The following is a 13,291-nucleotide window of genomic DNA, read 5'->3' as shown; positions in this document are numbered from 1 at the left end:
TTTTATGAGGGTGAATCAATATCACACAATTCAGTGGTACTAAGAGCATGTAGCTGTAGCCAATGTCTCCAGGAGCTGCATACACAGCCCCTGGAGTTGTGGTGTGTCCCCCATGGGCAGTTTCTTTCAACCCACAAGATTCTCAGATTTTGTCACTCATACAGTTGCAGGAATGCTGCTTATCCTGTTCATACTGTGCACTGAAGAGAGTGCAGGGAGGGGTTGAGGGCAAACTTTAAATCTCAAAAAAACAAAAACAATCCCCCCCAAAACCAACCTTTGTTTACTAAAAGCCACAATATTTGCTCCTCATAATTTAAATAAGGAATGGACCAGATAGGCCACTAGACATTCAAACACCCGTGAGAGGCACCTGAGTGGGAGCTTAGTGTGGGACATGATAGCCCTGGAGGGCAGAGGGCATCTGCAGTGGAGGGTGAGGGTGACTTGGTGGGGGACAGTCAGTGGCTGAGGTGGTTCTTACTGTCAGAGATGGGTGTTACAAATCTGGAGAGAGACAGGGAAGGGATGGATGGGAGTTTGGGGTTAGCAGATGCAAACTATTATATCTAGAATGGGTAAATAACATGGTCCTACTGTATAGCACAGGCAACTATATTCAATATCCTGTGATAAACCATAATGGAAAAGACTATGAAAAAGAATGTATACACATGTCGGAGTTCCCGTCGTGGCACAGTGGTTAACGAATCTGACTAGGAGCCATGAGGTTGCAGATTTGATCCCTGGCCTTGCTCAGTGGGTTAAGGATCTGGCATTGCTGTGAGCTGTGGTGTAGGTCATAGACGCCGTTTGGATCCCGAGTTGCTGTGGCTCTGGTGTAGGCCAAGGCTACAGCTCCGATTAGACCCCTAGCCTGGGAACCTCTATATGCTGCGGGATCGGCCCTAGAAAAGGCAAAAAGACGAAAAAAAAAAAAAAAAGTATATATATGTATAACTGAGTCACTATGCTGAACGGTAGAAATTAACACAACACTGTACATCAACGATACTTCAATAAAAGAAAAAAAAATTTTTTTTTTTGGTCTTTTTTTTTAGGGCTGCACCCACGGCATATGGAAGTTCCCAGGCTAGGAGTCACACAGCCATAACAATGCGGGATCTGAGCTGTGTCTGCGACCTACACCCCAGCTCAAGCAATGCCAGATCCTTAACCCACTGAACAAGGCCAGGGGTCGAGCCCATGTCCTCATGGATTCTAGCTGGGCTCATTACCACTGAGCTACAAGGGGAACTCTAATAAAAATTTTTAAATATCTGTAGAGAGAAAAATCGAATGAACTCTGTGATGTTGAACTAGAATTAAAGATACTGAAATGGAAATTCTCTTGTGGTGTAGGGAGTTAAGGATCCAGGGTTGTCACTTCAGTGGCTTGGGTTGCTGCTGTGGTGCAGGTTTGATCCCTGGTCTGGGAAATTCCACATGCTGTGGGTGTAGCCAAAAAAAAAAAAAAAGATGTTGAAATGCACTCATGGTTTTTAATATATGCAGATATAGAAAAAATAGATGTGTGTGTGTACACATATGTAAGTATCAACCACAAATACACCTTAGCTCTGTGCCCTGAGAGTGAGTGACCAGAGCAGTAACATCTCATTAGCAACATGCACATCCAAGGTCAAAATCTACTCTAAAGGAAGCCAGGACTCCTGGAGAAACTGCTGACTCTGGCGGGGCAGAGAGGGAAGAATACGAGCCTGGGACACTTTATGGCAGCAACAAAAGGAGCACCCAAAGGCCAATGGTGACACGTTAGAAGGGCATGCAGCCAGCTTGAAGGGGCTCACACTAGCCAAATCAGGGCCAATTTGAGCACCAAAATGAGTGAGGATAATAACAGATAGTGATAAGACTCAACCAACCTAGACTGATACAAAATACAAAAATGAAGAAATGGAAAATTTAATGAGGTATAGTCTCAGAGTATCTCCTATAGAACACTTATTACAAAGGGAAAAAGAGCAACATTAAAAAGGAGAAGCCTGAGAGTTCCTATTGTGGCTCAGTGGGTTAAGAACCTGAGTAGTATCTATGAAGATGTGGGTTCGATCCTGGACCACCTCAGTGGATTAAGAATCCCATGTTGCTGTGAGCTGCAGGTCACATAAGGTTTTAAATAGCAACTACAAACAGATATGCCCACATTTAAGTCCTTTGGCCAACACACTTCATTCCACTTCAAATCATACATCTAATAGCCACCTTGACATTTCCACTTAAATTTATAATAGAAATCTTAAATTTAACATATTTGCACTCTTTAAAAACTGAAATATAGGAGTTCCCATGGTGGCTCACCAGGTTGAGAACTTGATATGTGTCCGTGAGGATGTGGGTTTGATCCCCGGCCTTGCTCGGTGGGTTAAGGATCTGGTGCTGCCATGAGCTGCAGTGTAGGTCACAGATGTGGCTCGGCTGTGGTGTAGGCTGGCAGCTGTAGCTCCAATTCGACCCCTAGCCTAGGAACATCCATATGCCGCAGGTGCCGCTCTAAAAGAAAAAAAAGAAGTCTGGGAGTTCCATGGTGGCTCAGTGGGTTAAGGATCTGGTGTTGTCACTGCTGTAGCTCTGGTTACAGCTGTGGCTCAGGTTTGATCCCTGGAATTTCTCCATGCTGTGGGCATGCCCCACCCCCCCACCAAAAAAAGTAGTCTAGCAGACACCATCTCATTTGAGTGATCAGAATTAATGTCGCCAGTAGGGTAGAGTGGAATTCCCGTCATGGCTCAGCGGAAATGAATCCATGAGGACACAGGTTCGATCCCTGGCCTCGCTCAGAGCGTTAAGGATCTGGTGTTGCCATGAGCTGTGATGTAGGTCACAGACTTGGCTTGGATCTGGTGTTGCTGTGGATGTGGCGAGGGCCGGTGGCTACAGCTCCGAATAGACCCCTAGCCTGGGAACCTCCATATGCTGCAGGTGCAGCCCTAGAAAAAACAAAAAACAAACAAAAAAAACCACATGAGAACATATGTGGTGTAGGTCGCAGGTGCGGCTTGGATCTGATGTTGCTGTGGCTCTGGCATAGGCTGGTGGCCACAGCTCCGATTGGACCCCTAGCCTGGGAAGCTCCATATGCCGAGGGTGCGGCCCTAAAAAAAAAAAAAAAAGGAGAGAGAGAAAGAGAGACAAAACAAAACAAAACAAAACAAAACATAGGGGACAGAGCAAATGTGGGCACCAATGACCAGCCTCTGCATGAGAGGAGGCATCACTTCATTTTGAGGATGTATAGTGGAAATCTAATCATGAGGACACACCAGATAAACCCAGATGGAGGATCAACTAGAGTGGAAAAGATAAAAACCATAAAAAAAAAAAAAAAACCCACAAAAAACCCCAGGTGGAGGGTCCTGCCTGTGATCTTCCAGATGGTCAAGGTCATGAAAGTCAAGGAAATATGAGGGCCTGTCACAGATGGAACAAGACCAAAGAGATGTGATAAATGCAAAATGCAATTTTGACCTTTTATTTTTTATTTTTTATTTTATTTTTTTTGCTTTTTTAGGGCTGCACCTGAGGCATATGGACCAGGCTAGGCGTTGAATTGGAGCTATAACTGCCAGCCCAAGCCACAACCACAGCAATGCAAGATCTGAGCTGCGTGTGCGACCTACACCACAACAGTTCATGGCAATGCTGGGTCCTTAACCCACTGAGAGAGGCCAGGGATCGAACCTGAATCCTACGGATCATAGTCAGGTTCGATATCGCTGAGCCACGACAGGATGTCTGAAATTTTGACTTTTTTGTCTTTATAAAGGACATTATTGAGACAACCGGCAGAGCTTGAATGAGACCTGAGGATTCCATGGTGGTGAGGTATCAGTGTTCCTTTCCCGACTGTGACAGTTGTCCTGTGGGTAAACAAGAGACTGTCCTTGTTTGTTGGAAATACGCTCAAACATGCAGGGGTCATGGGGCATGGCAGCAATTTACTCTCCAATAGTTCAGGGAGAAAATGTATTTCCACTGCTCTTAAAACATGGATATAAATCTGTGATTGTTTCAAAGTAAAGTTAAATACACCCAATCAAACATACGAGAACAGGAATTCCCGCCGTGGCTCAGTGGTTAACGAATCTAACTGGGAACCATGAGGTTGCGGGTTCGATCCCTGGCCTTGCTCAGTGGGTTAAGGATCCGGTGTTGCCATGAGCTGTGGTGTAGGTCACAGATTTGGCTTGGATCCTGCTTTGCTGTGGCCCTGGTGTAGGCTGGTAGCTACAGCTCCGATTAGACCCCTAGCCTGGGAACCTCCATATGCTGCAGGTGTGGCCCTAGAAAAGAAAACAAACAAACAAACAAATATGAGAACAAACGTAGACGCTTAAGGCTATAGTGGCTTTGTAAACCAAATGGAACATAAGCTTCCAGATTACAGAATACATGGAGGATAAAAGAATTAGAACAGAAATACATCACAAGCTGGCTTTTACGAAAAGTGGTGATAAAGATAACTGATAAAATGTTGACTTCTACCTATTAAGAAGTGACACCATGAAGATCCATAATGGGATATTTCTTTTTTTTTTTTTTTTTTTTTTTTTTGTCTTTTTGCCATTTCTTGGGCCGCTCCCACGGCATATGGAGGTTTCCAGGCTAGGGGTCGAATCAGAGCTGCAGCCACCGGTCTATGCCAGAGCCACAGCAAGGTGGGATCCGAGCCGCATCTGCAACTTACACCACAGCTCATGGCAACGCCGGATCCTTAACCCACTGAGCAAGGCCAGGGATAGAACCCACAATCTCATGGTTCCTAGTCAGATTTGCTAACCACTGAGCCACAACGGGAACTCCATAATGGGATATTTCTTTAAACCAATATGGTTCCCAAAATCTGCTGTCATTAAAAAAACAAGTATAAAAAATCATGTCCACAATGGGATACTACTTCTCACCCACTAGGATGGCTATCATAAAAACTAACAAACCCAGTAAATAACAAATGTTGAAGAAGATATAGAGAAACTGGAACCCTTATGCACTGCTGGTTAGAAGTGTAAAATGGTGTAGTTGCTGTGGAAAAAACCAGCCTGGCAGTTCCTCAAAAAGTTAAATATACAAATACTGTGTGATTCAGTAATTCCACTCCTGCCTATATACCCCAAATAACTGAAAGCAAAATCTCAAAAGGATATTTGCACAGATATTAGCATCATTATGCTATATATAGCTATTGTAATGGCTACAATAGCCATTTACAAATGTCCCACAACGAATGGATAAACAAAATGGAGCATTATTTAGCCTTTAAAAGGAAGCAAATTTCAGGAGTTCCCTCTGTGGCACAGTAGGTCAACGATCCAGTATTGTCTCCGTGGTGGCACAGGTTTGATCCCCAGCCTGGGCAGTGGCTTGGGGATCTGCTGTTGCCACAGCTATGGCATAGGTCACAAATCCATATGGCTCTAATTTGATCCCTGCCTCAGGAAGCTCCCTGTGTCATGGGTGTGGCAAAAAAAAGAAAATAAAAAAAAAAGGAAGCAAATTCTGACACATGCTATAACACAAATCTTGACGATATGATGCTAGGTAAAATAAGCCAGACACAAATGGACAAATACAGCATAAGTCTGTTCATATGAGGTACTTAGAGTAGTCAAATTCATAAAGACATAAAGTAGAATGGAGGTACCAGAGGCCAGGGGAGTGGGGAATGGAGAGTTAGCATTTAATGAATACGGAGTTTTAGTTTAGGAAAATGCAAAAGTTCTAGGGATGGCAGTGATGACTGTACAACGGTGTGAATGTACTTAATGCCACTGAACTGTACACTTAAAATGGTTAAAATGGTAAATTTTATTTTATATATATTTTATAACAACAAAAGTTTTTCAAAATGTGGGGAAGGAAAAGAATATCACATCTTTAAAGCATTTGGATGAAACTTAAATGTAGGTTCAAAATTGAATTTCTCAGGAGTTCCCATTGTGGCTCAGCGGTAACCAATCCTAGTAGTATCCATGAGGACAAGGGTTACGATCCCTGGCCTCACTCAGTGGGTTAAGGATCCTGAGTTGCCATGAACTGTGGTGTAGGTCACAGACAGGCTCAGATCCTGTGTTGCTGTGGCTGTGGTGCAGGCTGGCAGCTATAGCTCCGATTGGACCCCTAGCCTGGGAACTTCCATATGCCATGGGTGTGGCCCTAAAAATTTTTTTTTTTTTAATTTGAATTTCTCAGGGTTCCCTGGTGGCTCAGTGAGTTAAGGATCCAGCATTGTCACTGGAGCAGCTAGGGTCACTGCTGTGGTTCAGGTTTGATCCCTTTGATCTCTGGCCCAGGAATTTTTGTGGGCCATGGGCACAGGCCAAAAAAAAAAAAAAAGGGGAATTCCTCTTTCAGTCACCAGATAATTCACATAGCCTTACATATATGAACTCACACAATTTTCAATAACGATGAGTTGTGTTATTACTGTTCCCAATTCACAGAGAAGGACTGGGGACAGAGAAAATTTCAGTCATGTGCTAGGGTCATGGAGTCAGAGGCAAAGCGTTATTCACCCTGTCACTGCTCTCAGCCACTATCCAAGTCAAATACTTGTCAATCTTGCACCAAAACCATGTTCAGAAAGAAACATACTTTTGTACCACATACATACTTTCCACAAGCTCCAGGTGACACACCATATTAAAAAAATTGATCTCAATGAAAACCAACCTTGGAGTTCCCTGGTGGCTTAGTGGGTTAGGGGCTTGGCATTGTCACTACTATGGATAGGGTTACTGCTGTGGCATGGGTTTGATCCCTGGTCTGGGAACTTCTACATGCCATGGGTTAGACAGAAAAAAACAAAAACAAAAACAAAAACCCAACTCATTCTAAGAAATCAAGTGACAGAATTTTTCTTTTTTTTTGACAACCTTTTTCTTGATGACTTTGGTTTCAATGATGTCTTCCTCTTCTTTGGTGGCTTCCCTTTTTTTTTTTTTTTTGCTTTTTAGGGCCACACCCATGGCATGTGGAGGTTTCCAGGCTAGGGGGTTGAATCAGAGCTATAGCCGCCGGCCTACACCAGAGCCACAGCAATGCCAGATCCCAGCCACGTCTATGACCTACACCACAGCTCACGGCAATGCCAGATCCCCAACCCACTGAGTGAGGCCAGGGATCGAACATGCAACCTCATGGTTCCTAGTCAGATTCGTTAACCATTGCGCCATGACGGAATTCCGTGGCTTCCCTTATAAACTATCTTCAAATTGTTATTAACCTTGACCAAATGACCAAAGTCAGCACCACCAATGATAGGACTTATTGACAGCATGTACTCCGACATGATGCACTGAGAAGGACACAACAACGCTTCCGTGGGATTCCTGCCAAAGATGCACAACCTTAGCCTAATCATGAGGAAAGAACAGATAAACCATTCTGAGGGACACTCTATAAAATGACTGAGCAGTTCTTAGCAAAAGTGTGAAGGTTGTGGATGATGAGGATTGATGGAGGAAACTTCAGAGATTGGTGGAGACCAAGGAGACACCATGACTATATGTTATGCAGGATCTCAGACCAGAAAAAGGGCATTTAGGACAAAAACTGGGGAAATTTAAATAGGGCCCATTGCTCAATTACAGAGCATTGTACCAACATCAATTTCCTGGTTTTATTTTTTATTTTTTAATTTAAATTTTTTGGAGAGTCCCAGGCCAGGGATTGAACCCATGCCACAGCAGGCACCTGAACTACAGCACTGACAGTGTTGGATCCTTAACCCAATACACCTTCGGGGAACTCCAGTTTCCTGGTTTTAATTATTGCAGTATGGCTCTAAGGGCATTGCCATTAGAAAGAGCTGTGAGAAAGGTATAGGAGAACCCTCTGTACTAGTTTTTCAACTTTTCTGAAAGTCTAAATTCAAAATAAAGAATATTTTGTTTTGTTTTTTTGTCTTTTTAGGGCCACACTCATAGCATATGGAGGTTCCCAGGCTAGGGGTCTAATCGGAGCTGTAGGCGCCGGCCTATGCCACAGCCATAGCAACACTAGATCTGAGCCACGCCTGAGACCTGCACCACAGCTCACTGCAACGCTGGATCCTTAACCCACTGAGCAAGGCCAGGGATGGAACCCACAACCTCATGGTTCCTAGTCGGATATGTTTCCACTGCGCCACGATGGGGAACTCCAAAATAAAGATTTTTTTAAAATTTTTTAAATTTTTTTAATTTATTTATTTATTTATTTATTTATTTTTTTAGATTTTTTTTTTTAAACAAAAGTTTCCGCAGTAGCAGAAGCTTTGGTGGGGATTACTTTGGATGCCTAAAACAAGCAAATAAAATTGTGATTCTACTTTCCTAATTCTGTCATCTTAGATCCTTTTGTAAAACAACATAATGCCATGGTGCTTCTGAGGCCTTATAGCTAGAATGCAGCTGCTTGTTACTCTCTGGCAATGGTATTTCTCTAGTTACAAAATAAGTGAATGGGATGCACCAGGAGGCAGGGCTCTGTCAAGGAAGGCAGAAACAACCATCTGGACCATCTGCTGCCAGAGAGGGATGTGACAAGCAAGACAGCCCATGACAGCCCATGTTAGGGCTGAGCCAGGACCAAAGGTGCGAGGTTGTTGTGGTCCTAGATCCACATAGGAAGTGTCTTCTCAATAGCCTACCTGTCTTTTCCTTGATCTCACAGAGCACGCTGAAGAGAGCAGGCTTCATCCGATGGCAATTCAGAGCATGCTTTCTGAAAGAGAGGCGACAGAGGAGCAGGTGAGAAAGGGAGGGAGTCATTCTGGGCATGAGAGTAAAGATTCTCCATACTGAGTCTGCCAGTTCTGTTGAAACCCCCCCCCCTTTTTTTAAATTAGGGCCCCACCTGCAGCATAAGAAGGTTCCCAGGCTAGGGGTTGAAATGGAGCTGCAGCCGCAGCCGCCAGCCTGCACCACAGCCACAGCAATGCCAGATCTGATCCGCATCTGCTACCTACGCTGCAGCTTGTGGCAATGCTGGATCCTGAGCGAGGCCAGGGATCAAACCCGAGTCCTCATAGATACTAGTTCAGGTTCTTAACCCACTGAGCCACAGCGGGAACTCCTACACTTGGCTTTTTAAGAGACCAGGATCTGGAGTTCCCATCATGGCTCAGAGGTTAGCAAACCCGACTAGCACCCGTGAGGACGCAGGTTCAATCCTTGGTCTCGCTCGGTGGGTTAAGGATCCAGCGTTGCGGTGAGCTGTGGTGTAGGTTGCAGTCTTGGCTTGGATCCCGAGTTGCTGTGGCTGTGGTATGGGCCAGGGGCTACAGCTCTGATTTGACCCTTAGCCTGGAAACATCCATATGCTGTGGGTGTGGCCATAAAAAGATTAAAAAAAAAAAAAAAGAGAGAGAGAGAGAGAGAGAGAGAGAGAGACCAGGATGCTGTGGGGGAAGGAGGGAAGTTAGAGAGGCAAATGGGGCTGACAGGCAGAGCCTTATCTAAGTCAGTGGAATGACCCTCGCTTTTGTTCACCTGTGATGGAAATTGTGTTGGCAGAAGGATGGCCCCCAAAGAGGCCCACATGCTAATCCTCAGAACGACTTAACAAGGGAAAAAGAATTCTGCAGATGATTAAAGTTAAGAACGTTGAGGTGGGATGTTTAACTTGGATTATACAGATGGGCTCAATCTAATCGCATGACTTTGGAAGTGGACAAACTGTCCCATCTCTGGTCAGCGAAAGAGATGCGATGGCAGGGGTCAGAGACAGTACGTTGTGGGCTTTGAAGATGGAGGAAGGAAGGGACTAGGAGCCAAGGACTGCAGGTTGGCCTCCACAAGCTGGAGAAAGCAAGGAAACGGACCCTCATCCAGAAGGAATGCCCTACCAACATGTTCATTTCAGCCCAATGAGAGCCACGTTGGACTCGGAAGCTACAGAAATGGAAGATAATAAACGTATCTGTGGGGTTTTTTGGGCTGCCCTGTGGCATATGGAGTTCACGGACTAGTGGTCAGATCCAAGCCGGAGTTTTGATCTACATGACACGGCAGCTGCGGCAATGCAGAAATGCTGCCTATCCCAGTGCACCAAGCAGGAACTCCTAGATGTGTGTCTTTTATTTAGTTTTGCTTTTTAGGATTGCCTGTATGGCATATGTAAGTTCCCAGGCTAGGGGGCAAATTGGAGCTACAGCTGCTGGCCTATGCTACAGCCACAGCAATTCTGGATTCTAGCCGTGTGTGCAACCTGCACCACAGCTCATGGCAACACTGGATCCTTAATCCACTGAGTGGGGCCAGGGAACGAACCAGCATCCTCATGGATACTAGTTGGGTTCATTACCACTGAACCACAAGGGGAATTCCAGATGCGTGTTTTTTAAGTCACTAAGTCTGTGGTCATCTGTCATAGTTGGCAATAGAAAACTAATACCGGAGGCAGTGGAGGATTTTACAGAATTCACATGATGTGAATTCCATATCTATTAGTGGATTCTTTTTGAGATGTAATTCACATACCATAAGATTCACCCTTAAGTGTACATACAAATCTGTGGCTTTTAGTAAATTCATGATGTGTAACTATCACCATTATCTAATTCCAGGATATTCTCATCACCCCTAGAAGAAACCATTCCCCTTAGCAGTCATTTCATATTTTCCCTTCCTCCTACTTGGCAACCACTAATCTGCCTCTATAGATCTGTCTCTTCTGGACATTCTGTATAAATGGAAATCATACACTATGTGGTCTTTTGTGACTAGCTTCTTTCACATAGCACGTTTTCATGGTTCATCCAAGCTGCTGTGTTTCATTGCTTCATTCCTTTTTATGGCCATTGCATGAATATATTTTACCCATTCATCGATTGATGGACATTTGGGTTATTTCCACTTTTGGGCTACTATGAATAATGCTGCTATGAACAAGCATATACAATTTTTTGCGTAAGAATATGCCTAGGGGAGTTCCCGTCGTGGCGCAGTGGTTAACAATCCGACTAGGAACCATGAGGTTGCGGGTTCGGTCCCTGCCCTTGCTCAGTGGGTTAACGATCCGGCGTTGCCGTGAGCTGTGGTGTAGGTTGCAGACGCGGCTCGGATCCCACGTTGCTGTGGCTCTGGCGTAGGCCGGTGGCTACAGCTCCGATTCAACCCCTAGCCTGGGAACCTCCATATGCCGCGGGAGTGGCCCAAGAAATGGCAACAACAACAACAACAACAACAACAACAGACAAAAAGACAAAAGACAAAAAAAAAAAAATATATATATATGCCTAGGGACAATGGCTGGGTCATATGGTAATTCTGTTTAACTTTTTGAGAAAATGTCAAACTTGCCAAGTGGCTACACCATTCCCATCAGCAACTTAGGAAGAGCCCAATTTCTCCACATCCTCATCAACACTTGCTACTGTCTTTTTTACTATAGCCACCTTGGTGTGTGTGGGGTGCTATCTCATTCTGGCTATGATTTGCATTTGTCTAATGGCTAATGATGCTGTACATCTTTTCATGTGTTTATCAGCCATTTTTCTTTAGACTCCTTTGCTCATTTAAATTTTTTTATTTTCATTTTTGTCTTTTGTCCTTCTTTAGGGCCGTACCCATGGCATATGGTGGTTTCTGGGCTAGGGGTCTAACCGGAGCTGTTGCCACCGGCCTATGCCAGAGCCACAGCAACGCCAGATCTGAGCCACCTCTGCGACCTATACCACAGCTCATGGCAATGCCAGATCCTTAACCCACTGAGCAAGGGCAGGGACCGAACCCGCAACCTCATGGTTCCTAGTCGGATTCGTTTCTGTTGCGCCACGATGGGAACTCCTGCTCATTTTAATTTTAATTTTATTTTTTTGTCTTTTTAGGGCCGCACCTGTGGCATATGGAAATTCCTGGGCTAGGGGCTGAATCAGAGCAGCAGCTGCTGGCCTACACCGGAGCCGCAGCCACAGCAATGCCAGATCCAAGCCATATCTGTGACTTACACTGCAGCTCACAGTAATGCCAGATCCTTAACCCAATGAGTGGGGCCAAGGATTGAATCCACGTCCTCAAGGATACCAGTCGGGTTAGTTACCACTGAGCCACAATGGAAACTCCCCTTTGCTCATCTTTAAATTGGGCTATTTGTGTTTTTATTGTTGAGTCATAAGACTTCCTTATATATTTTGGATACTAGAAGCTAATCAGATATGTGATTTGCAAAATCTTTTCTCCCATTCTGTAAGTTGTCTTTTGATTTTTTTGGGGGGTGGGGGAGCAATGCCCATAGCATGTGGAAATTCTGGGGCCAGGGATTGAATTCAGTAACCAGAGTCACAGCAGGGATGCCAGGTCCTTAAACCACTGAGCCATCAGGGAACTCCTTGACTTTATTTATTTATTTATTTTTTCTCAGCTGCACCTGCAGCATGTGGAAATTCCTGGGCCAGGGATTGAACTCAAGCCATAGCAGCAACCCAAGCCACTGCACTGATAATGGTGGATCCTTAACCCACGGTGCCACAAAAGAAGTTCTTGACTTCTTATATGGCTGCACTCACAGCATATGGAAATTCCCAGGCCAGGGACTGAATCCGAGCCTCAGCTGTGACCCATGCTACAACCGCAGCAACACCAGATCCTTGAGGCACTGCCCCGGGCTGGGGATTGAACCTGCATCTCTGCAGCGACCTGAGCAGCTGCAGTTGGATTCTTAACTCACTGCACCATGGCAGGAACTTTTTTTCTTTTGTTGCTTGTGCTTTAGGTGTCATATCTAAGAAATTGTTGCTTAATTCAAGGTTATAAACGTTATGCCTAGGTTTTCATCCAATGATTTTTTTAATAGGATTGGCTCCTACACTTAGGTATTTCATTCAAGTTAATTTTGTCCATGGTGTAAACTGAGAGTTCAACTTCATTCTTTTGTGCAAGGAGATCCAGTTCTCCCAGCACGATTTGTGGAAGAGACTTATTTATTCTCTCTTCATTGAATGGTGTTGACATCCTTGTCAAAAGTCAACAGATCCTAGATGAGTGGGTTTATTTCTGCACTTTCAATTTTATTTCATTGAGCTATTTGCCTATCCTTAAGTGAACTGCATTTTAAAAAGATCACTGTGGCTGGTCTCTAAAGATGGAACTGGAAGGCAAATATGGAAACAGGAGCACCAGTCTGGAGGTTTATACAGCTGGAATGCTGCTGGCTTAGTTGAGTTACAGCAGCGGACATAAAAAGTAGACAGAGCTTTGGTTTGGGGGCATGGAAGCAACAAGACCTCCTGATAAACTGGTGTGGGATTTTTTGGGCAAGAGGGGATTCAAGGATAACTACTAGTTTCAGG

General features: G+C 44.5%; 1 protein-coding gene across 4 annotated transcripts in view; it reads right to left on the bottom strand.

Moving 5' to 3' along the window:
• PBX4 (PBX homeobox 4) overlaps positions 1–13,291 on the bottom strand; it is a 60,854-nt gene that overhangs the window by 29,871 nt on the left and 17,692 nt on the right. For all 4 annotated transcript variants that reach the window (XM_021083419.1, XM_021083420.1, XM_021083421.1 and 1 more), the window contains exon 2: positions 8,651–8,724. In XM_021083419.1, coding sequence (XP_020939078.1) covers positions 8,651–8,724 — 74 coding nt within the window. The remainder of the gene's footprint in view (positions 1–8,650; positions 8,725–13,291) is intronic.

This window comes from Sus scrofa, chromosome 2, assembly GCF_000003025.6.
Source record: "Sus scrofa isolate TJ Tabasco breed Duroc chromosome 2, Sscrofa11.1, whole genome shotgun sequence".
In the NCBI taxonomy this organism is placed as follows: domain Eukaryota; kingdom Metazoa; phylum Chordata; class Mammalia; order Artiodactyla; family Suidae; genus Sus; species Sus scrofa.
This window is presented reverse-complemented; position numbering and strand designations above follow the sequence as displayed.